This window comes from Scyliorhinus canicula, chromosome 17 (assembly GCF_902713615.1).
Source record: "Scyliorhinus canicula chromosome 17, sScyCan1.1, whole genome shotgun sequence".
NCBI classification, from domain to species: domain Eukaryota; kingdom Metazoa; phylum Chordata; class Chondrichthyes; order Carcharhiniformes; family Scyliorhinidae; genus Scyliorhinus; species Scyliorhinus canicula.
In genome coordinates this window covers 131,022,369-131,048,871 of record NC_052162.1, presented here as the reverse complement: position 1 = coordinate 131,048,871, position 26,503 = coordinate 131,022,369, and the positions used below count along the sequence as shown (strand labels likewise).

At 49.0% G+C, this 26,503-nt stretch overlaps 1 protein-coding gene across 1 annotated transcript; it reads right to left on the bottom strand.

Annotated features, from left to right (window-relative positions):
* Nucleotides 1–158: 158 nt before the first annotated feature.
* On the bottom strand, nt 159–7,475 carry LOC119952136 (zinc finger protein 235-like). Its single transcript, XM_038775716.1, has 2 exons — nt 7,402–7,475; nt 159–2,388 (listed from the first exon to the last, which is right to left on the bottom strand). Exon 2 carries the CDS (start codon nt 2,045–2,047, stop codon nt 1,289–1,291), a length of 759 nt encoding a protein of 252 aa, XP_038631644.1. The 5' UTR covers nt 2,048–2,388; nt 7,402–7,475; the 3' UTR covers nt 159–1,288.
* Nucleotides 7,476–26,503: the final 19,028 nt, after the last annotated feature.

Sequence of the window (26,503 nt, the reverse complement as noted above, 5' to 3'; positions counted from 1 at the left end):
ATTGTCACAAGTAGGCTTACATTAACATTACAATGAAGTTACTGTGAAAATCCCCGAGTCATCACACTCCGGCGCCTGTTCGGGAACACTGAGGGAGAATTCAGAATGTCTAATTCACCTAACAAGCACGTGTTTCGGGACTTGTGGGAGGAAACCGGAGCACCCGGAGGAAACCCACGCAGAGACGGGGAGAATGTCCAGACGCCGCACAGATGGGAATCGAACCATGAACCCTGGCATTGTAAAGCAACAGTGTTAACCACTGTGCTACCGTGCCGCCTATTGTCACAGGTAGTTTGGAATTGCTGACGTTGGCTGATCCAGTGTTTATTTGCACAGTATCTCCCTGTCTTTTACACAACTGTCTTGGGTACTTTCAGATTGCGCAGTGTTCTAGCTGTTGGGTTGATGTTGTACATCAGGTCGGCTTTGCTTTTTGCTTCAATGACAGATGTCAACTCTGCTGAGTGGCTCTCAAACCAGTCTTTGTTGTGGGTTCCACCTTTACCAAATGTTGCTACTGTGTCTGAAATGATTCAACTCAGCAATTTCCAAGTTTCATCAATATCAATGTTGATTGTTGAAGCTTTTATTTATGTGCCTGAAACTATTTTACTATTTTGTTTCATATTCCTTGATAATTTAATTTCATAATGGAGGTGTCACTGTGAAGAATGTGTAAATCAGTGAGAATTGTCAGCAAGGATTAATCAATACTTTCTCATTGGAGATGTTAATCAGTGGAATCTTCAGATTCTGAATTGTAGATTTTGCATCAATTGAAATTTAAAATTCATTATTTGACTGTGTAGGGGCTCATCGAGCACATAGAATACCTACAGTGCAGAAGGAGGCCATTTGGCCCATCAAGTCTACACCGACCCTCTGAAAGAGCACCCTACCTATGCCCAATCCCCCGCCCTAACCTGCACATGTTTGGACTGTGGGAGGAAACCGGAGGACCTGGAGGAAGCCCACGCAGGCATGGGGAGAACATGTAAATTCCACAGAAACAGTTGCCCAAGGTGGGAATTGAACCCGGCTCCCTGGCCCCGTGAGGCAGCAGTGCTGTGCCTCTCCTGCTGCGAGTGCTTGAATTAAGGAGAAAGATCAGAGTTGGTGCTTTTAAAAAGGGACACTCCAGTCCCAAAAAGCAGTGACATCTCCAGAATATGAAGCTGCAGCCAGTCCTGGGAACGTTAACATCAGCAGAATCCAGCCAGCTATTGTCAGACTGTCAATCTTGGGTGTGATTAACAGAAGCGATAACGGTAGAATCCAATCCCTGTCACTTGTGAAGTTGCTGGTGTCTCAGCAGGCTGGAGGATCTTGTGAATGTCTTTCCGCACAAGGAGCAGGTGAATGGTCTCTCCCCAGTGTGAGTGCGTTGGTGAGTCAGAAGGTTGGATGACTGCCTGAAACTCTTTCCACAGGTAGTACAGCTGAATGGATTCTCCTCAGTGTGAATCCGGTGGTGTAACTGGAGGGTAAATAACCGAGCGAATCCCTTCCCACACACAGAGCATGTGAATGGTCTCTCCCCAGTGTGAAGTCGCTGATGTCTCACCAGATCGAATGACTGAGAGAATTTCTTCCCACACACAGAGCAGGTGAACGGCCTCTCCCCGGTGTGAGTGCGTTGGTGAGCGGTGAGAGTGGATGACTGCCCAAAACTCTTTCCACAGGAAGTGCAGCTGAACGGTTTCTCCTCAGTGTGAATTCTCTGATGTGTCCAAAGGCCAGATGACCGAGTGAATCTCTCACCACACACAGAGCAGGTGAACGGCTTCTCCCCAGTGTGAATTCGCTGGTGTGTTGCGAGGGTGGATGTACTGTTGAACCTCTTCCCACAGTAAGTGCAGCTGAACGGCTTCTCCTCGGTGTGAATTCTCTGGTGTAACATCAGGTAGGTTGTCTTGGTAAATCCTTTCCCACACACAGAACAGATGAACGGCTTTTCCCCAGTGTGAATGCGTCGATGGATTTCCAGCCGGAATGAAGACTTAAATCCTTTACCACAGTCCTTACATTTCCACGGTTTCTCCATGGTCCCGGTCTCCTCATGTTTCTCCAGGTTGGATGATCAGTTGAAGTCTTATTCCCAAACAGAATTCGTGTATGTTTCTCCCCGTTGTGAACGGTGTGATGTTTTTTCAGGCCATGTAAATGGTGAAAGCTCTTTCCACAGTCAGTTCACTTGAACACTCTCACTCGGCTGTGTGTTGTGTGTGTCTCGGTGTTTTTCCGATCGCACTGATGTTTGAAATCATTTCCCACAGACAGAACAAACATTTCTCCTTCCACATTCAAAGGTTGATGAATAATCAAGTGACTCAAAACAAGATACTTGTTTTGAATCTTGCATCTCCAAATCTTCTCTTGTAATACCTGTAAAAGGATTTAAAAATAATCTCTGTAAGTGCAGGACAGAAATTTTGAAGAGACAATTCTAGCTTCCCCAAAACTGTAAATCCCCATCCCGCACACTCTCCCCCCATCTTGGGCTGAAATCCAAACCCATCTCACCATCTCCACCATTTATTTCTTCACTCCTAGTTTTCTCCCTCCATCGCCTATACCTGGGTTCAGTTCTCCAGCCCCTCTGTGCATTGGGAAAATAAAATCAAAAATATAATTTTCTAGGGCAGCACGGTGGCCTAGTGGTTAGCATAACCGCCTCACGGCGCTGAGGTCCCAGGTTCGATCCCGGCTCTGGGTCACTGTCCGTGTGGAGTTTGCACATTCTCCCCGTGTCTGCGTGGGTTTCGCCCCCACAACCCAAAAATGTGCAGAGTAGGTGGATTGGCCACGCTAAATTGCCCCTTCATTGGAAAAAATAATTGGGTACTCTAAATTTATAAAAAAAAAAAAAAAAAAATATAATTTTCTTTCCTGGTCACTGGGACCCTTCAGACCCGCCCACTCTTTGTTGATTCAAGCAGGATGTCCGCAGGTGAATAAAAAACCCAGAGCTGCAAACAGGTGACCTGCAGACGCTTTTTTTTTAATGGTTTCATGAGATGTGGACATTGCTGGCTTGGTCAGCATTTATTGACCATTCCTAATTGCCCTTAGAGATGGGGCAGAGCGGGCGGGGGATTGCGGGCAGGGCTTGTGGAACTTCATATGGTTCACTTTTACTGATGGCTGAAGAGACCAATCTGTGAAAGCCAGGTTCTGCCATATGAAGGGGTTCTCAGGTGTAGTTGTGGGCTGTTGGTTTTGGTGTTGGCTGCTGTGCTGAGCAGCTGTCGTGACCATCTTCCATCTTGTGAACGTACCTGAGCCAGAGAAATCACCTCTGCTTGATCAGATCTCACCTTCTTGGGATATTTATCTTTCAGAGAACTGTCACATTCACGACTCTGTGCTTCCATGAGATGTCCAGAATGTGCTGCAAACGGTGAGGATGAAAGTTGCTGACCTTCGTGTCTTGATCGTTGTAACTTGTTCATGTTTCACAGACAGACAACAAGGTGCTGAAACCTGTGTCTTGGTGCTGAGAGTCAGCCTGATGTTATTTCATGTACGATTCGGTAGTCGGCCAAAGGGGGTTCCCTACATGTGTATTGAGGTGAGAACAGGTTTTACAGGAATGGGAGAGACAATCCATCAGTCTTTGCAAAAGAGAGGAAAGTTTTGGCCATGAAGGTGTGGCAGTAGATAGATCATTCGGTGCTTGAGCAGCTCCTTTGAGATTTGATTCCTTACCAGGCGCCTTTCTGCTTATTGAATAATCAATGGACTTTGAGCTTCCTTGATTGAACCATGATAGAAAGCTGCAGGAGAGTAAAACAGAGACTCTAATATGTCCATCTCCCAGGAGTACAGCTCATAGTTGTGTTCAACCCTGTGGGACATCTGTTTACTTCTGTCAGTGATTTCAAGGGGTCAACTTTACTGAAGGGAGGACCAAGCACCCTCTTGATCCCTTCATACACAGCAGAGATTTCCACTGTCACAGGCAATTTGGATTCGAAGTTGGTCCAGTATTTATTTGCAGTATCTCCCTGTCCTTTCATGAGTGTGTTACTGTCATGTGATGCTGTGTTCTAGCTGTTGGGTTTATGCTGTACATCAGGACGGCTTTGCTTTTTGCTTCAATGACAAATGTAATCTCTGCTGAGTGGGTCTCAAAACCAGTCTTTATTGTGGGTTCCACCTTTACCAAATGTTGTTGCTGCTGTGTCAGAAATAATTCAACTCAGCGACTTCCAAACTTCATCAATAACAGTGTTGATTTTTTAAAATTTAGAGTACCCAATTATTTTTTACAATTAAGGGGCAATTTAGTGACCCAGAGCCGGGATCGAACCTGGGACCTCAGCACCGTGCTAACCACTAGGCCACCGTGCTGCCCCATAACAATGTTGATTGATAAAGCTTTTGATGTGTCTGTATTTCACTATTTTGTTTCCTGTTCCTTAATAATTAATTTTCATAATGCTGGTATTACTGTGAAGAAAATGCAAGTCAGTGAGAATTGTTAGTAACAATTCATAAGCACCTACTAATAGGAGATGTTAATCAGTGGATTTCAGAAACTGAATTGTAGATTTTGTACCAAAGATCAATTGAGGATTGAATGAACAGTTCAAAGTTGTCTACTAAAATTGTGCCTGGTTTGAGTTCTTGAATTAACGGCAAAAAGAAAATCACAGGCAGTTTTGAAAAAGAGACACGAGAGCCTGAAAATCCGCAACACATCCAGAGTATAACATTTCTGTCAATAATAGTGATTGTTCCCATCGGCAAACACAAACTAAATATTGTCAGACTGTCAATCCTGGACATGATTAACATCAGAATTGAACCCCTGCAGACATTTACCAACCCGCTGGTGTGACAGCCGGTTAGATGAGTGAATGAATCCCTTTCCACACACAGAGCAGGTGAATGGCTTCTCCCCTATGTGAGTGTGCTGTTGTGCTAGCAGGATGGTGGACTGAGTGAATCCCTTCCCACACACAGAGCATGTGAATGGCCTCTCTCCAGTGTGAACCCGCTGATGTGTCAGTAAGGTGGATGACCAAGTGAATCCCTTCCCACAAGTGGAGCAGACAAAATGCTCCTCCTCCCCGGTGTGAACACGCTGGTGTTCAATGACGCTGGATAAACTCCTGAATCTCTGTCCACAGTAGGTGCAGCTGAATGGCTTCTCCTCAGTGCGAATTCGCTGGTGTAACCAAAGGCGAGATGCATGAGTGAATCCCTTCGCACATTTGGAGCAGGCGAATGGTTTCTCCCCAGTGTGAAGTCGCTGGTGTGCCAGGAGACCGAATGAACGTCTGAACTGCTTGCCACAGGAAGTGCAGTTAAATGGCCTCTCCTCAGTGTCAATTCACTGGTGTGACATGAGGCAGGTTGGCCGAATAAATCCCTTCCCACACACAGAGCAGATGAAAGGCCTCTCCCCACAGGGATGGGTAATTAAATCGTTTACCATAGTCCACACATTTCCATGTTTCTCTGCGATGTCTGTGTCCCTGTGTTTCTTCTCCATTTTGAAGCCTCGTCCACACACTGAACATTTATACAATTTATCGTCACTGTGATGTTTTTTCAGGCCGTGTAACTCTTGATGAAAGCTCTTTCCAGTCAGTTCACTGGAACACTCTCACTCAGGTGTGTGTGTGTCTCTCAAGGCTTTTCCAGTCACACTGATGTTTGAAATCTTTTCCCATATACAGAACAAACATTTCTCCTTCCACATTCAACAAAGATATTCAGGTACTGATGAATCTATCAGATTTTGACGTGGTGTTCAATTTGATTTTCAGTCTGTAAATCCTCCCCTAATCCCCTGGAAAATGATTTGAAAAGAGTGCGCACTGTGAGTACAGGATAGAAATTCTAGGTTCTCTGGAATATTCTTTCCCCAAATGTGTCAATCTCAGTCTATCATGGGCGGCATGGTAGCACAGTGGTTAGTACTGTTGCTTCACAGTGCTGGGGTCCCAGATTCGATCCCGGCTTGGGTCACTGTGTGGAATCTGCACGTTCTCCCTGTGCCTGCGTTTTCTCCGGGTGCTCCGGTTTCCTTCCACAAGTCCTGAAAGATGTGCTGTCAGGTGAATTGGACATTCTGAATTCTCCCTCTGTGTAGCTGAACAGGTGCCGGAATGTGGCGACTAGGGGATTATCACAGTAACTTCATTTTTTGTAAATTTAAGAGTGGGCAATTTATTTTTTCCAATTAAGGGGCAATTTAGCGTGGCCAATCCATCTACCCTGCACATCTTTGGGTTGTGGGGGCGAAACCCACACAAGGCAGCACGGTAGCATGGTGGTTAGCATAAATGCTTCACAGCTCCAGGGTCCCAAGTTCGATTCCCGGCTGGGTCACTGTCTGTGTGGAGTCTGCACGTCCTCCCCGTGTGTGCGTGGGTTTCCTCCGGGTGCTCCGGTTTCCTCCCACAGTCCAAAGATGTGCGGGTTAGGTGGATTGGCCATGCTAAATTGCCCGTAGTGTAAGGTTAATGGGGGGATTGTTGGGTTACGGGTATAGGATGGATACGTGGGTTTGAGTAGGGTGATCATTGCTCGGCACAACATCGAGGGCCGAAGGGCCTGTTCTGTGCTGTTCTATGTTAACAGGGGGAGAATGTGCAAACTCCACACGGACAGTGACCCTGAGCCGGGATCAAACCTGGGACCTCGGCGCCGTGAGGCAGCAGTGCTAACCCACTGCGCCACCGTGCTGCCCTTCACAGTAACTTCATTGCAGTGTTAATATAAGCCTACTTGTGACAATTATAAAGATTTTTAATTCTTTGTAAAAACTTTTTTTTAATTTTAGAGTGCCCAATTCATTTTTTCCAATTAATGGGCAATTTAGCGTGGCCAATCCAGCCTACCTACACATCCCAGTGACCCAGGGCCGGGATCGAACCCGGGACCTCAACGCCGAATATTGTTACATCAAAGATCTGATCCCTTCCCAAGATGGCGGCGGCCGGTTGCCTGGGTAACCCGGGCCTGTCACCGTCTCCCTGATCCGGCCGGGCTCCCACTCGCAAGATGGCGGCGGCCGGTTGCCTGGGTAACCCGGGCCTGTCACCGTCTCCCTGATCCGCTCTGGCTCCCACTCGCAAGATGGGGGCGGCCGGTTGCCTGGGTAACCCGGGCCTGTCACCGTCTCCCTGATCCGGCCGGGCTCCCACTCGCAAGATGGCGGCGGCCGGTTGCCTGGGTAACCCGGGCCTGTCAATGTCTCCCTGATCCGGCCGGGCTCCCACTCGCAAGATGGCGGCCAGTCAGCCAGGTCCCGCCCCCATCCCCATCCCCGGACCTGTCACCGCGGGCGGGGTGAACACGGGGCCTGGGGCCTCTTATTCGGGGCCTCAGGCCTACCCCAGAAGTTAATAAAGTTTGCAGTGCAGCCGCGGTTTCCATTCCTACCCTGTGCCCACAACCTCCTCCCGGACCGTCCGCTCCTCCTCACTCTCTCGCCATGACTGACACTGAGCATGCTCAGAGCACACACCCACATTGCACTGCGCACTGGACTCCCAGACTCACTGATAGGGGACTGTCTGCAGCGCGGGGGATTCTGGGTAGATCAGCCGCCACAGAAAGCAATTCGAAATCAGGAACATTGTTTTTCCCAGGTAGCAAATCAGAAGAACCACCGATAAGGAAGACACTGGCTGCGAAGCGCAATGAGAGTTTCAGACACTTTATTAAATACAGGAGCACATTGCTCTGATGAGATATCAATTAGACATGGACAGCCAGCAGTATAAGTACATACACGTGCATGTACAGTATTTACAACACGTGGGTTATGGTAAATCCTCTCATGAAAAAACAGTGATATATTTGTTTACTGTTCATAATATGAGGTCGCACTCACGGTTCATGCAAAACACAGCTTCCCAGGGTTATTAACCCGCTCCCTGCAAACGTCTTTTATCTCCAAGAATCTTGGCATCATTTTTTTCGCGCACACTTTCCCCCTTACAAACGGTCCGTCTCTCTCTCCCCCCCTCACACACACACTTTCTCTCTCTCACACACACACACTCCCTCTCTCAGTAAGAAGTCTTACAACACCAGGTTAAAGTCCAACATGTTTGTTTCAAACACTAGCTTTCGGAGCACTGCCCCTTCCTCAGGAGTAGTGCTCAGGAAGGAGCAGTGCTCCAAAAGCTAGTGTTTGAAACAAACATGTTGGACTTTAACCTGGTGTTGTAAGACTTCTTACTGTGCTCACCCTAGTCCTTCGCCGGCATCTCCACATCATGACTCTCTCTCTCACACTCTCTCTCTCTCTTACACACACTCTCTCTCTCTCTCCCACTCACACACACTCTCGCTCTCTCCCCCACACACACGCTTTCCCCCCTCACACACACACTCTCTCTCTCTCTCCCCTTCACACACACTCTCTTTCTCTCTGTCTCTCCCCCTCACACACACTCTCTCTCCCCCCCCCACACACACTCTCTCTCCCCCCCCACACACACACTCTCTCTCCCCCCTCACACACACTCTCTCTCTCCCCCTCACACACACACACTCTCTCTCTCTCCCCTCACACACACTCTCTCTCTCTCTCTTTCTCTCCCCCTCACACACACACTCTCTCTCTCTCCCCCTCACACACACACACTCTCTCTCTCTCTCTCTCTCCCCCTCACACACACTCTCTCTCTCTCTCCCCCTCACACACACACTCTCTCTCTCTCCCCCCTCACACACACTCTCTCTCTCTCCCCTCACACACACACACTCTCTCTCTCTCTCTCCCCTCACACACACACACTCTCTCTCTCTCTCTCTCTCTCCCCCCCTCTGATACCAATCAATCCAGTCGAAACAGTAGTTAACAAGAACTGTGGTTTTAATTAGCTAGAATATGCCCACCAATAGCTCCTCCCGCACTGAGAGGCTGTCCCGGATCGATGGGTTATATACCTTCTCAGAGGGGCGGAGCCAACAACAACGTCAATACAACAACAGTAACAGTGAGTAAATACAATAATATATACAACAGCCGTGAGTAAATACAATAATATATATAACAGCCATACGTGGCTCACCAACACCCTCACACACACACTCTCTCTCTCTCTGCCCCTCACACAAACTCTCTCTCTCTCCCCTCACACAAATTCTCTCTCTCTCTCCCGCACACACATTCTCTCTCTCTGCCCCTCACACAAACTCTCTCTCTCTCTCTCTCGCCCCTCACACACACTCACTCTCTGCCCCTCACATACCCTCTCTCTCACACACCACACACTCTCTCTCTCTCTCCCCTCACACACACACTCTCTCTCTCCCCCACACACACTCTCTCCCCCTCACACACCCACCCTCCCCCTCACACACACTCTCTCTCCCCCTCACACTGCTCCTCTCTCTCCCCCTCACACACACTCTCTCTCCCTCACAAACACACTCTATCTCTCTGCCCCTCACACACACTCTCTCTCCACCGCACACACACACTCTCTCTCCCAATCACACACACTCTCTCACTCTCTCCCCCTCACACACACACACTCTCTCTCTCTCCCCTCACACACACTCTCTCTCTCCCCCTCACACACTCTCTCTCTCCCCTCACACACACTCTCTCTCCCCCTCACACACTCTCTCTCTCCCCCTCACACACACTCTCTCTCCCCCCTCACACACTCTCTCTCCCCTCACACACACTCTCTCTCCCCCTCACACACACTCTCTCTCTCTCCCCTCACACACACTCTCTCTCACTCCCCCTCACATACTCGCTCTCTCCCCCCTCACACACCCTCTCTCTCTCTCTCTCTCCCCTCAAACACACTCTCTCTCTCCGCCTCACACACACTCTCACTCTCCCCCTCACACACACTCTCTCTCTCCTCCCCCTCACACACCCTCTCTCTCTCTCCCCCTCTCACACCCTACCTCTCTCTCTCCCCCTCAATCACACTCTCTCTCTCCTCCTCACACACATTCTCACTCTCCCCCTCACACACACACACACTATCTCTCCCCCTCACACACCCTCTCTCTCTCTCCCCCCCTCACACACACACTCTCTCTCTCCCCCTCACACACACTTTCTCTCTCTCTTTCCCCCTCACCATCACTCTCTCCCTCCCTCTCTATCTCCTCTCTCCTCCCCCCACCTTCTCTCTATCTCACTTCCCCCCACCCTCTCTCTCTCCCCCCACCCTCTCTCTCTCCCCCCACCCTCTCTCTCTCCTCCCCCCACCCTCTCTCTCTCCCCCCACCCTCTCTCTCTCCCCACCCTCTCTCTCTCCCCCACCCTCTCTCTCTCCTCCCCCCCACCCTCTCTCTCTCTCCCCCCCCACCCTCTCTCTCTCCCCCCACCCTCTCTCTCTCCCCCCCACCCTCTCTCTCTCCCCCCACCCTCTCTCTCTCCCCCCACCCTCTCTCTCTCCCCCCCTCTCTCTCGCCCCCCCCCCCTCTCTCTCTCCCCCCCCACCCTCTCTCTCCTCCCCCCCCACCCTCTCTCTCTCTCCCCCCCACCCTCTCTCTCTCCTCCCCCCACCCTCTCTCTCTCTCTCTCCCCCACCCTCTCTCTCTCTCTCCCCCACCCTCTCTCTCTCCCCCCCACCCTCTCTCTCTCTCCCCCCCACCCTCTCTCTCTCTCTCCCCCCACCCTCTCTCTCTCCCCCCACCCTCTCTCTCTCTCCCCCCCCAACCCTCTCTCTCTCTCTCTCCCCCCACCCCTCTCTCTCTCATCCCCCCCACCCTCTCTCATCTCTCCCCCCCACCCTCTCTCTCTCTCCCCCCCACCCTCTCTCTCTCTCCCCCCCACCCTCTCTCTCCTCCCCCCCCACCCTCTCTCTCTCTCCCCCCCACCCTCTCTCTCTCTCGCCCCCCCACCCTCTCTCTCTCTCCCCCCCACCCTCTCTCTCTCTCCCCCCTACCCTCTCTCTCTCTCCCCCCACCCTCTCTCTCTCTCCCCCCACCGCTCTCTCTCTCTCGCCCCCCCCACCCTCTCTCGCTCTCCACCCACCCTCTCTCCTCTCCCCCCACCCTCTCTCTCTCTGTCTCCCCCACCCTCTCTCTCTCTGTCTCCCCCACCCTCTCTCTCTCTCCCCCTCACACACCCTCTCTCTCCTCCCCCCCTCACACACACTCTCTCTCTCTCCACCTCACACACCCTCTCTCTCTCCCCCACACACACTCTCTCTCCCCCACACACACTCTCTCTCTCCCCCTCACACACACACTCTCCTCCTCTCCCCCCTCACACACTCTCTCTCTTCCCCCTCACACATGCACACTCTTTCCCGCTCTCTATCTCTCTCCCCCCTCTCTATCTCTCTCCCCCCTATCTCTCTCCTCCCCCCTCTCTATCTCTCTCCCCCCTCTCTATCTCTCGCCCCCCTCTCTATCTCTCTCCCCCTCTACCCCTCTCCCCCTCTACCCCTCTCCCCCCCACCCACACTCCCTCTCTCACCCTCACACACACACACACACTCGCTCTCTTGCCCTTGCTCTATCTCTCCCCCCCTACCCCACCCACACACTCTCTCTCTCCCCCTCAAACACACACTCTCTCCACCCTCTCTCTCTATCTCTCTCCCCATGCCCTGCACATACACACACGCTCTCTCTCCCCCCTCTCTCACACACACTCTCTCCTTTCACACACTCATTTCTCTCCTCTCTCACATACATACACTCCCTCTCTCTCTCCCCACTTACACTCACTCATGCTCGCTTGCTCTCTCTTTCTCTCCCCTTCACACACACAAACACATTTACTCTCTCTCTCTCTCACACACACACACACACACACACACACACACACACTCTTTCAGAACGATCTGGATTCAGTGATGGCAACCTTTCCAAATTGATTCCAATGGGAGATTATGATGCTGATATTGGTGCAGAGTTGTCTGGAAGGTTACCATTGGGAAAAAATAAGTGGGGAAAGTTAACGCTCCTCTTCACCAAATACACTGAATATGGACTCACCATCACAAAGACACTCTTACATCAGGAAGATCTGTGTACAAATGTACAGCATGTGAAGAGTTAATGTTATGTTAAGCCTCGCCACTAGAGGGAGCGAAGGGACAGTACTATAAATTGCACTGGCTCTTAAGATAAGGGGAGGAGATTAGACTGGAGCTGACAAAGATAAGATTCATAGTGTACTGCAGAGTTAGTTATGATATAATAGTTATAATTAGTAGATAGCCACGGCACTGAGGTCCCAGGTTCGATCCCGGCTCTGGGTCACTGTCCGTGTGGAGTTTGCACATTCTCCCCGTGTCTGCGTGGGTTTCGCCCCCACAACCCAAAAATGTGCAGAGTAGGTGGATTGGCCACGCTAAATTGCCCCTTAATTGGAAAAAATAATTGGGTAATCTAAATTTATAAAAAAAATAATAATAATTAGTAGATAGAGATAGTGTTACTGAGTGTAGTTTAATTCTTACATATATGTTTTCTATTCAGAGGCAAAGTGTCAAACTCAAATTTAGTAGGGTTAATAAAGTTCTTCAAAAGAGCTTTGTGTATCTCTGTGATCACTACGCCGTCCATCCTGGAAATCCCTCACAAAGATCAATAAAGTACAAGTTAGAAACATCACTGACCCAAGCATTGACATCACTGTCTGAACTGGGACAGGGAGGATGTGAAAATCACATGAGCTATGCAAGGGGCAAACGGCTGCTGGGTTGAGCTACACCATGGACATATTCCTGGCAACCAAACCCTGAATATCTTCAAAGAAACCCAGGAGAAGTTTTCACATTCACATTCTCCAGGATATAAACCAAGAGAACAATTGCAGGTGTAACACATTTCCCATCTTCCTTTCACAGACCCCAATGAAGCCAGTGTGGAAGGTCTTTGGAACATGATCAAATCAGTGATGCTGCAGACAGCCACCCAGCTCATTGGGTTTGAATCTTTCAGGCACTAACAATGGTTCGACAAGAATGATAAGGGGCTGGTTTAGCTCACTGGGCTAAATCGCTGGCTTTGAAAGCAGACCAAGCAGGCCAGCAGCACGGTTCAATTCCTGTACCAGCCTCCCCGAACAGGCGCCGGAATGTGGCGACTAGGGGCTTTTCACAGTAACTTCATTGAAGCCTACTCGTGACAATAAGCGATTTTCTTTTTTTTTTTCATTTTCATATAGAAACCTGCAAAATTCTTGATCAGAAACGATCCTCTGGATCCAATATGTCACTTTTCTATTCAAAGACCAAAGAGCAAAGAACAGTACAGCACAGGAACAGGCCCTTCGGCCCTCCAAGCCTGTACCGGTCATGATGTCAACCTTGGCCAAAACTCTCAGCACTTCCTCGTACCGTATCCCTCTGTACCCATCCTATCCATGTATTTGTCAAGATGCCTTTTGAACGCTGTTAATGTATCTGCTTCCACAAACTCCCCTGGCAATGCATTCCACCATCTCACCACCCTCTGTGTAAAGAAACCTGCCTCGCACATCTCCTCTAAACTTTGCCCCATGGACCTTAAACCTATGCCCCTTGGTGAATGACCCCTCCATCCTGGGAAAGAGTGCCTGCCCATCCACTCTATCCATGCCCCTCATAATCTTGGAGATCTCCATCAGGCCACCCCTCAACTTCCGCCATTCCAATTAAAACAGTCTCAGTCTATTCAGCATTTCCACATAGCTAATACTCTCCAGACCAGACAACATCCTGGTAAACCACCTTCTGCACCCTCTCCAAAGTCTCCACATCCTTCTGATAATGTGGCAACCAGAATTGTGCGCAATATTCCAAATGCGGCCTTACCAAGGTTCTATACAACTGCAGCATGACTTGCTAGTTTTTATACTCAATGTCCCGTCCAATGATAGTAAGTATTCTGTAAGCTTTCTTTTTTTAATTTAGTGTACCCAATTCATGTTTTCCAATTGAGGGGCAATTTAGGTTGGTCAATCCACCTCCCTGCACATCTTTGCGTTGTGGGGGTGAAACCCACGCAAACACGGGGAGAATGTGCAAACTCCACACGGGCAATGACCGAGAGCCGGGATCGAACCTGGGACCTTGGCGCTGTGAGGCAACAGCGTTAACCCACTGCGCCACCATGCTGCCCCCTGTATGCTTTCTTGATTAGCTTGTTCACGTGTGTTGCCACTTTCAAAGACCCCTGGATGCCCAGATTCCTCTGACTTTCTATATTCCTAAGAATTTTGCCATTTACAGTATATTTCCCTACCAAAATGCATTACCTCACATTTGTCTGGATTAAACTCCATTTGCCATTTCTCTGCCCAAGTCTTTAACCTATCTATGTCCTGCTGTATCCTCTGACAATCCTCAATACTATCCATCACTCCACCAACCTTGGTGTCATCTGCGAACTTACTAATCAGACGACCTACATTTTCCTCCAAATTGTTCATGTACACTAGAAACAACAGAGGCCTCAGCACAGATCTCTGTGGAACACCACTAGTCACAACCTTCCATTCAGAAAAACACCCTTCTACTGCTACCTTTTGTCTTCTGTGACCGAGCCAGTTCTGTATCCATCTTACCACCACACTTCTGATCCCATGTGACTTCACCCTTTCACCTCAAAAAAACTTAATCAAAACCATGCTAACTATTGCTAATGAGTCCATTTGGAGAGTCTATGAGAAGGTCACAAAGATGATTGATGGAGGAGGGCAGTGGATATTGTCTATATGAACTTCAGTAAGCCCTTTAACAAGGTCCCTCATGGCAAACTGGTACAAAAGGTGAAGTCACACGGGATCAGAGGTGAGCTGGCAAGGTGGATACAGAACTGGCTCGGTCATAAAAGGTAGAGAGTAGCAATGGAAGGGTGCTTTTCTGATTGGAGGGCTGTGACTAGTGGTGTTCTGCAGGAATCAGTGCTGGGACCTTTGCTGTTCGTAGTATATATAAATGATTTGGAGGAAAATGTAACTGGTCTGATTAGTAAGTTTGCAGATGACACAAAGGTTGGTGGAATTGCGGATAGCGATGAGAACTGTCAGGATACAGCAGGATTTAGATCGTTTGGAGACTTTGGCGGCGAGATGGCAGATAGAGTTTAATTCGGACAAATGTGAGGTGATCAATTTTGGAAGGTCTAATACAGGTAGCGAATATACAGTGAATGGTAGAACCCACAAGAGTATTGACAGTCAGAGAGATCTTGCCAATCCACCTAACCTGCACATCTTTGGGTTGTGGGGGTGAAACCCACGTAAACACGGGGAGAATGTGCAAACTCCACACAGACAGTGACCCAGAGCCCGGATCGAACCTGGGACCTTGGCGCCATGAGGCAGCAGCGCTAACCCACTGTGCCACCGTGCAGCCCATACCGTTGCAATCTTAATCCTAACACTGTGTTCAGGAGTCATATATTACTCGGAAGCGAGTCAAGTTCAGAACTGATTTGAAATTAGTTTATTGAAAACCAACAGTTTAAATATGATTGATCAGCTAAACGGACAGATGATGCAGAATGAGTCTCGACGTCATAGCTTGTGGCGGTCGTCTCCTCTGAACTGGTGCGAGCCAGAATGGGGACGTGTGCTAAGGTGAGTAGGAATCACTTTGACATCCTTTCACTCTCAAGAGCCTGTCGGAACTTTCTTTTCTTTTAGAAAATATTTTATTGAGGCATTTATAATTTTAACAATTTTCAACATCAAATGCCAACAAAAACACAACAATATAACCACAAATCCCCCGAGCACAAACCCCAGCCAACATGGCTTACACAAACAGTGCCACCTTCCACAGCCACCGCTCTGTTCGTTCTCCTGTCCTTATTCGTCTCTCCCATGCCCCCCTTCCCCACAGCTTATTTTTTCTCAAAGAAGTCAATGAACGGCTGCCACCTCCGTGCAAACCCCTGCAATGAACCCTCAAGGTGAATATAATTTTCTCAAGTCTGAGAAACCCCACCATGTCGCTAACCCATACCCCGACTTCGGGGGTTCCGAATTCCTGCATCCTAGTAAGATCCAGGGAGGCAAAGGCCAGGAAATCGGCCTCTCTCATCCCCTGGCTCCCGGATCGCCATCTCTGGACTCACTTCTAAGACCTCTGACATGACGTCAGCAAACTCCTGCCAGAAACCCCTCAGCCTCAGACACGCCCAAAACATAGTTTGCATGTCCCCTCCCGCCCCCAAACACAGCGCCCACATCTATCCTCCACCTCCTCAAAGAATCTGCTCATCCGGGCCACAGTCATGTGTGCCCTGTGGACCACCTTAAACAGTATCAGGCTGAGCCTGGCGCACAACGAGGACGCATCAACTCTCCTCAGGGCCTCCTCCTATAACCTGGCCTCCAACTCCCCACCCAGCTCTTCTTCCCACTTTCTCTTCACCTCCCCTATCTCCTCATAGATCTCCGAGACCTTACCCTCCCCCACTCTTGTTCTCGACACCACCTTATCCTGTAGCCCCTGGAGAGGCAGGTGTGGGAAGGTCGAAACCTGCCTCCGCACAAAGTCCCTCACCTGCAGATAGCGCAACCCATCCCCCCCCCCCCCCCGGCAACTCAAACTCCTCCTCCAGCTCCTCCAAGCTCGGAAAACCCTCATCAATAAAGAGATCCCCAAATCTCTCGATCCCTGCCCGCTGCCACCTCCGAAACCCCCCCGAGACCCTGTGTTCCACCCCCCCTCCCCCGTACTATCCCCTGCCAGACCCTCGACATGGTAGCACAAGTGGTTAGCACTGTGGCTTCACAGCGCCAGGGTCCCAGGTTCGATTCCCCGCTGGGTCACTGTCTGTGCGGAGTCTGCACGTTCTCCCCGTGTGTGCGGGGGTTTCCTCCGGGTGCTCCGGTTCCCTCCCACAGTCCAAAGATGTGCAGGTTAGGTGGATTGGCCGTGATAAATTGCCCTTAGTGTCCAAAAAGGTTAGGAGGGGTTATTGCGTTACGGGGATAGGGTGGAAGTGAGGGCTTAAGTGGGTCGGTGCAGACTCGATGGGCCGAATGGCCTCCTTCTGCACTGGATGTTCTATATGACACTCTCCATGCCAATGCCAATGGCTCTATAGCCAAGGCAAACAACAGTGGGGAAAGTGGACACCCCTGCCTCGTCCCCCGGTGCAACCTGAAGTAGTCTGATCTCACCCGATTCGTCCGCATGGTCGCCACCGGTGCCTGGTGTCGCCACCGGACCCAGTCCACAAATCCCTGCCCAAACCCAAACCACCCCAGGACCTCCCATATTCCCACTCCGCCCGATCAAAGGCCTTCTCTGTGTCCATGGCCACCACCACCTCAACACCGCGCCCCTCTGGAGGCATCATAATTACATTAAGCAACCTCATAATGTTGGCAACCAAATGCCTTAACGAACCCCGTCTGGTCTTCTCCTATTGCCCCTAGGACGCAGTCTTCGATCCTTGTGTCCAGGATCTTTGCCAATAGTTTGGCATCCACATTTAACAGGGAGTACGACCCGCTTTAAAATGAAGGAGATCGACGCCTATGACAACATCGGGGGCGGCACTCCCAATTCCTTTGCTTGATTGGAGGCCCTTACCAACAGCGGTCTCAAAACCCCCGAGAACCTCTTATAAAATTACACCGGGTACTCGTCAGGTCCCAGGGTCTTACCCGATTGCATTGCCTCCCACCCCACTACTCTTCTTCAAGACCAATTGGGGCCCCCAGGTCCTCCACCGGCTCCTCATCGACCTTTGGGAACTCCAACCTTCCCAGAAACCGCCTCTTCCCCTTGGCGGTTCCAACTTGTACAGTTTGCTATAAAACTCCCTAAACACCCCATTCACCCCCCCCCCCACCCCCCCCCCCCCACCCCCCCCCCCCCCCACCCCACCCCACCCCGGGTCCAAGACCGTATTCCCACCTATGTCGCTCATTTTCCCAATCTCTCTCACCACCTCCTCCTTTCTCAACTGGTGCGCTAACATCCTGCTTGCTTTCTCCCCATACTCATGTACCGCCTGTAGAAGCCAGCTATTTTCTAACACACCTGATGGGTAAAATAGGTAAAAATAATTGGTAAAAGATAGCTATTTAGCATTAAGCCCCTCGTCTATTAAATACCCATTTTAAAACTCACTCATAATCTCAGATCATTTCAAAACACATATTCAGCATAATTTATTTCAAAACATAGCTTCAACAGAACACAGAAACAACATAATTCTTGATAGATTAAAACAGAATTCTTATTCAGCTAACAAATGCATTTGCAAGATAATGTGACACTAAGCAGTCCAAGGACAGAGCAACTCCATGACAACAGCATAGCAACGGTACAGTAACCTAAAGGAGCCATTGTCCTAACAGTCAAGTCAGCGAGAATCCAGTTGAAGCAGCTTGCGATAACAGCACCAAATCGCATACCTGAACACATATTTATGAAACATTTCAAGTTAATGTTGCACATTAAAGACAGACACCTAACCGTCAAATCAAATTTATTTGATTCTAACACAAACCAATTAGGGTTACATAGGGGTATAGCTAGATGGCTAAAGACAGATATGATTTAGTATAACCACGATAGATCATAAGGCCATTTTTATCCGGATCATTCTGTATTCTTTGATCGAAGCTATTCGCTGTCTCTACCTTTCATACTTTCACTTTCTAACTCTAACTCTCGAAGTAAATGCAAGCTGTTTTGCCGCAAGCAAGAAAATCATTTCTGTATCATTTAAAAGTTATATTGTCTACAAATTGCTTCTCTTTGAGTCCTTTTACTAGCTAGACTTATCAGAGAATAAGATTGAAATGATTCTCAATTGTAATCAACTGGAGTCAATAAAACGATTCTTATTTGCACCCAAGAAGTGTTAACTCAAATTTCTACTGAGTTTTAGTGTTTGCAAGTGCCACTAGATCAGCATGGTAGATCTCTACACTGCCCCTCTCACCCTTTGCAACTGCCCCCTTACCCGTGGATAACAGACCGAATTCCATTTGCAATCTCTGCGTTCCTTTAACAGCCTTTCCTCCAGGGCCTCTGCATTTCTCCTGTCCACCTGCAGGATTTCCTCCACTATTCTTTCTATCTTCACCTGCTCCTCCTTCTCCGTGTGCCCGAATCAAAATAAACTTCCCCCTGACCACTGCTTTCAGTGTCTCCCAAACCGTACCTGCCGAAACCTGCCCCATGTCATTAATCTCAAAATACCCCCTGGGTGGCCTTCCTCACCCGTTCACGCACCTCTTCCTCCGCTAACAGTCCCACATCCAGCCTCCATTGCGGACGCTCATTTGCTCACTCGTAAATCCACCCAATGCGGGGCATGGTCCGACACCACTATTGCCGAATGCACAATATCTACCACCCCTGCCAACAACGTCTTATCCAATATGAATAAATCTATTTGGGAGTACACACGTTGTGCACATATGGGAGTAAAACAAAAATTATTTCGCCCTCGGCCTCCGAAATCTCCACGGATCGATCCTTCCCATGTGCTCCATGAATCCCGAATCTCCTTAGCTGTAGACAAAACCGTCCCGACCTCCAGCTCAACCCATACAGTCTCGGATCCAGGACCGTATTACCGTTACATTACAGGACCTATAATCAGCCGATGAGAGTCCAGATCCGGAATCTTCCCCAGCACCCGCCTCTTAAACTCCACATCGTCCCAGTTCGGGGCATAAATGTTTACCAACACCACCGGCATCCCCTCTAATTTCCCGCTTACCATAACATATCTTCCCCCAGAGTCCACCACTATATTCCCCACCTCGAACGCCACCCACATTATTTTTTTCAAAATAAATTTCGAGTAGCCAATTATTTTTTACCCCATTTCTGGGGCAATTTAGCGTGGCCAATTTACCTACCCTACACATCTTTGGGTTGTGGGCGCGAAACCCACGCAGACACGGGGAGAATGTGCAAACTCCGCACGGACAGTGACCCGGGGCCGGGATGTGAATCCGGGTCCTCAGTGCCGCAGTCCCAGTGCTAATCACTGCGCCACGTGCCACCCGCTTATTAACCAAATTCGCCACCTTTGTTTGCAAGTCCAATCCCGAATTAAATACTTGCCCAACCCATCCTCAGCCTAATCTGGTCCCCTACCTTCTCTTGTAGCATGGCCAGTTCTGCCTTCAATCGCTTTAAGTGTGCAAACACACGGGTCCTCTTGACTGGCCCATTCAGTCCTCGCACCTTTCACGTGACCAGCCTGGTTGGGGGTGGGGGGGGGGGGGGGGGACCCTGCACCACCCCTCCTGCTAATCAAACATAGTCCCTCCAAGGCCAGTCTTCGGCCCGTGTCCCGCACCTCCCCAGGCCCGTCCTAGGGCACCCACCCTCCCCTTACACTTTAAAAGCTCTTCCCCTGTCAGCAGTACCCCTGCCACCCCCAAATCCCCCAGCAAGAACCCTTGCCCCCATCCTACTGACCTTCCATTCACCCCCCCCCATTGTGCTTCCGTGAACTAGTCCGCCCAGCTAGACTGGCAACTCCCTCCCATGGGGCCTAGCATCCTACTGATCCCCCCCCCCCACTCAAATATTAGTGCAAACAAGCAAAAACAACCCTCCCCAAGCCCAAACAAAGAGACCAACACCCCACCCCCTAGCACAGAACAAAGAACAAACCTGAAGCCAAAAAAGAAAGAAATAGCCCCAAACATAAGTTAACAGCAGCATCATCACAGCATCTGCACCAAAGTTCAAAGTCCACCTTCTCCTGCCAGTCCATTGGCTTCAACAAAATCTACCGCCTCCTCCGCCGATCCAAAGTACAATTCCCGGCCATCGTAGGTCACCCACAGACGTGCCGAATACAGTAGCCCAAATTTCACCCCCTTCTTGTAGACGGCTGCCATGATGTTGTTAAAGCTCACTCTCCTCTTAGCCAACTCTGCACCCAGGTCCTGGTACACTTGGATTTCACTGCCTTCCCAGGTGAAGTGCCTCATCTGCTTGGCCCACCTCATTTTGCTCCTTGTCCAGGAACCGGTGCAGCCGCACATCATTGCCCATCGGCGGCTCTCTCCCCTGGGGATTCCTCATTAGTGCCCTGTGCGCTCAACCCATTTCAAACGGCCGTGCAAACGCACCCTCTCCGAGCAGCTTCTCCAGCATCCTCCCTACATACGCGCCAGCAACGGCTCCTTCGCTCCCCTCCGCCAGGCCCACGATCCTTATGTTCTGCCTGTGTGACCGGTTCTCCAGGTCCTCAACCTTCTCCAGGAGCTGCCTCTGCTGATTGCCCCACGTCCGCTGGCATCGAGGCGAACTGCTCCTCGTGCTCCTCCATCTTCTGGATCACCTGACACTGGGCCACCAGCGTCATTTCCACGCGGACGATCACCACCCTGATCAAATCCACCGCCCCGGGTCAGGTCCTCCAGACTCTCCTTCCTTTGCTGGGTGAACTTTTCACTCCAAGAAGCTCACCAGCTGGTCTGTTGACCATTGAGCCGGCAGGGCCTCTCATTGCCCCTCCGCAATCTCCACGTGCGTCGCAGGCGCCGCACCAGCTCTAACTGATTGAAAATCACCACGAGCGGGAGCCACCAAATGTGCGACCATTCACTCCATGGCCGCCACCAGAAGTCCTGTTTTAACTTTCACATAGTGTTACTGTCTGGTTCCGGACAGTTATTTAGAAATAAATCAAATATATTGTTTTAATCAGAATTGTGTCTTTAGATTTCACTTTCTTTGAAACAAAATCAACTTTATTGTATGTAAAAGACTGAAAAAAAGAAGAACCGTTAATTTTTTAAAAAGTAAATCTAGAGTACCCAATAATTTTTTCCAATTAAGGGCCAATTTAGCGTGGCCAATCCGCCTATCCTGCACATCTTTGGGTTGTGGGGGCGAAACCCACGCAAAGACGGGGAGAATGTGCAAACTCCACACGGACAGTGACCTGGAGCCGGGATTGAACCGGGGACCTCGGCGGCGTGAGGCAGCAGTGCTAACCCACTGCCTCACCATGCTGCCTGAAGAACCATTAACTTAACAATATTGTTAGTAACCATGTTCATTTTGACCCAGGTTTACTTCTTATTCCCCCAAGAATTCTGTATAAGACACATCAATCTTCAAGTTATTTGCTTCTGCAGGGATCACCCATAAATATGCCACATTCCTCAGGAGAATTAATTCTCTTCAACTCCAGCTATTCTCAGAGTTAAAACTTTCATTGACCCTCTCTTGACTATTGATGCCTCAGTCCCTTACCAACGTCTATCTGGCTGCATCACAGCCTGGTATGGCAACTACTCGGCCCAGGACCGCAAGAGACTTCAGAGAGTCGTGAACACTGCCCAGTCCATCACACGAACCTGCCTCCCATCCATTGACTCCATCTACACCTCCCGCTGCCTGGGGAAAGCGGGCAGCATAATCAAAGACCCCTCCCACCCGGCTTACTAACTCTTCCAACTTCTACCATCGGACAGGAGATACAGAAGTCTGAGAACATGCATGAACAGACTCAAAAACAGCTTCTTCCCTGCTGTTACCAGACTCCTAAATGACCCTCTTATTGACTGACCTCATTAACACTACACCCCTGTATGCTTCACCCGATGACGGTGCTTATGTGGTTACATTGTATATCTTGTGTTATCCTATTATGTATTTGCTTTTATTCCCTTTTCTTTCCATGTACTTAATGATCTGTTGAGCTGCTCGCAGGAAAATACTTTTAACTGTACCTCCGTACACGTGACAATAAACAAATCCAATCCAATCCAAGGTTACTTTTCAATACGACCAAGCTAAACTGCTTGTTGCTTTCTTTACCAGAAGGCTCTGTGACAATCACTGTAGATTCCCCCACTAGCTTCAAACTAGGATATCTTCCAGCAGCAGTTCACTCACAAAATTGAAACTAAGATTAAGACTCACCTGCCTTCCACACCGTGAATGATAAATTTAGTTTATTTCAAACTCTGTTTGCAGTGTCGGTCTGTTCGATTGTAATTTCCTTTGGCTACCTTTTCTCGGCGTGCTGCAAACCACAAGTGGTCTAAACTGCAACTAACTTTGCAAACACCCAAATAGATTGAAACCAGAGAATCACCCTAAGTTCCCCAAAACTTCAGGGCAACATAGTCTTTTCCTGGATGTCCTCAAACCGACCTTAATATTAATTAACCCTCATTTACAATTTCTTCTGTGATCTGATGCAATAAATTGGTTTTGCAACCTTCCAGGGTTTATTGAATGCTTTTGAACTAATTTAGCTCTAACTCAAAAAACAAAAACATCCATTGTTCTTGCAAAGATTAATGACGCCACATCCCCAGTTATTTAGCTAAGTAAACCCATCAACAGTTTTATGATCTTACATTTCTAGCTGTAAACCTCTTCAGTCAACCTGTTAAAAGCTTATTTGAGTTCAATTCATCCCCTTTTCTACAGTTAAGATTATAATTCACAAAACCAAAAGCTATACTCAAAAATACACATGAACCAAGAACTCATTATTCTCTACAACACAGCTTATGCATGGGTCATGAGATCCAATCGTATTACAGTTAACAATGTCTTGTTTAGGGCCTGTCCTAAAGACATATAGAACATAGAACTGTACAGCACAGTACAGGCCCTTCGGCCCACGATCTTATGCCGAACATGTCTGAAACTAAGATCAAATCAACCTACTCCCAATCATTCTAGTGCACTCCATATGCCTATCCAATAACCGCTTGAAAGTTCCTAAAGTGTCCGACTCCACTACCATGCTGAACGTCCACTCTATCTATCCCTCTCATCATCTTATACACCTCAATTAAGACCTACCGTGTCCTTGGTAGAGATAATAGGCCTTCCGTGTTTGTCACCCAGCCAGCAGCTCTGGAAGATTTCTTCATAAGAGAGTAAGTGAGAGAGCGAGAGCTATTTCTATAATATTCCATAAATTCCTGAAGACTTGCTAAACTTAAGAAACATAATTTCTTCTGGCCTTTACTTGGTTTGAATTCTCTCCAATCTTCTGCTGAGGGGGTTTCTGTAGAGGCGGGTGGGGTAATATTTCAAGACTTTTGATTCTCCATCAATTTTCATTTCCCTTCTTTCTGGTGGATATTGGAGATGCCAATGTGTGTTATGTACAAATCAGTAACAATTATCAGCAAGCGATCAGCACTTCCTAATAGGCGATGTTAATCAGCGGAACATCTCAGACATTATAGAGTTTGTCCCACACATCAATTTGGGATTGAAGTAAAAGTTCAGAATCTTGTTGTCGTCTAGTTTCTAATGAGAGTTCCTGAATTATGGGGAAAGATCACCGAAAGCAGCTCTAGGGCAGCACGGTAGCGCAGTGGGTAGCACTACTGCCTCACGCCGCCGAGGTCCCAGGTTCGATCCCGGCTCAGGGTCACAGCTTGTGTGAAGGGGGAGTTTGCACATTCTCCCCCTGTCTGCGTGGGTTGCGCCCCCACAACCTAAAGATATGCAGGGTGGGTGGATTGGCCACACTAAATTGCCCCTTAATTGGAAAAAAAATTAATTGGGTACTCTAAATTTATTTTTAAAAAAGAAAGCAGTTCTAAAGGTTCATCACAGCCCCCAGAACAGAATCAGCTACTGATCCAAAGTATTGAACTCCAGGCCAGTTAGATATTATTAATATCAGCAGAAACAAGGCCGAACTGTCAGAATGAACATGACTCGGGCCCGGGTGCATTTAACAGGAGCAACAACAGCAGAATCCAATCCTTGCAGTTACTTGTGACCTCGCTGGTTCAATAATCCAATCGGGACTTGATGAGAAACCTCTTTACCCAGCGTAAGAATGTGGAACTCTGAGCCTGGTCAAATTGGCCATTAACAGATTTAGGGAGCAGCTTCCATGGCTACGTTCACAGCCGGGTGTCCCTGGAGAGGGAGCATGTGGTGTCCGTCGGCACGACTGAGAATTTCCGTGATCGGTGGGCACCGCGGGGGCTCGAGCACTTCAGAATGTCCAATTCACCGAGCAGCACATCTTTGGGGACTTGAGGGAGGAAACCCGAGCACCCGGAGGAAACCCACGCAGTCATGGGGAGAACGTGCAGACTCCACAGACAGTCACCTAAGCCAGGAATTGAACCTTGATCCCTGGCAATGTGAAGCAGCAGTGCTAACCACTGTGACACACACTATTTATGCCAGATTTAAGGGTCATGGTCTTGTGATCTCACTTTTTAAAAAATAAATTTAGTATACCCAATTAATTTTTTCCAATTAAGGGGCAATTTAGCGTGGCCAATCCACCAAGCCTGCACATCTTTGGGTTGTGGGGGCGAAACCCATGCCAACACGGGGAGAATGTGCAAACACCACACGGATAGTGACCCAGAGCCGGGATCGAACCTGGGACCTCGGCGCCGTGAGGCAGCAGGGCTAACCCACTGCGCCACCGTGCTGCCTGTGATCTCACTTAAAGAGTGTGGAGCAGTCATAGCATCTGGGTTACAATGAACATTCATCTTCTGAAAGCCCTTGTGTGGCCGGTGACAATGTGCGGCTGTGAAAGCTGCAGCATCAAGAAGAGCGACGAGGCTCCAATAAAAGTGTTTGAAATGAAAGGACTCAGACGGATATTCCGTGTGTCACGGGCGGCAAAGTGGACGAATGAGTGGCTGCTGGAGAAAGCTGATGTTCAGAGTAACCCGTTTGACGCAGTGATATCGAGGAAGCTCACGTATTTTGGACATGTGTGACGAATAGGAAGGGAGCGTTTGGAAAAAGAGGTAATTCCAGGCAAAACACCTGGAAACCGTGTACAAGGAAGACCCCAAGATGGCCTGGGTGGATAATATCAGAATGTGGACTGGCCTCTCGATGGGACAGGTAGTGAGAGCAGCGGAGAAATCAGTGAGAAAGATTGTCCAGAGTGCAGCCAACACTCGGAATGAGGACGGATAAAACACAAGACAAAATACCTGTAGTGGGAGGAAAAAGAATATTTACTAAACAGGATAAAATCAATGTATTACATCTGCTCTTGTGGATCATCTGGTGGAAATGTGCCCTCGCTCAAAGAGAATGAGCCCGCTGGATTGAAAATTGGAAAACTGACCAGTCCAGAGAAACCCTCCGACCCCCCACTTCATCCACTGTTAGAATGACCATGGTTCAGTCCTGCATGTGATTAATCCAACGCCTGTAATTACTTGTGAACTCGCTGGTGTCTCAGCAGGTGGGATGAATCTCTGAATCCTTTCCCACACGAGGAGCAGATAAACGGCTTCTTATCAGTGTGAACTCGCTGGTGTGTTAGCAGGTTGGATGAATTAATAAATCCCTTCCCACACACGGAGCAGGTGAATGGTCTCTCCCCAGTGTGAACCCGCTGGTGTGTCTGCAGGTTGGAGAAAACATTAAATCCCTTCCCACAAATGGAGCAGGTGAATGGTTTCTCCCCAGTGTGAACTCGCTGGTGTGTCAACAGGTTGGATGAATTAGTAAATCCCTTCCCACACATGGAGCAGACGAATGGTCTCTCCCCAGAGTGGATTCGCTGGTGTGTCAGCAGATTGGATAACTGAGTGCATTCTTTCCCACACATGGAGCAGGTGAATGGTCTCTCCCCAGAGTGAACT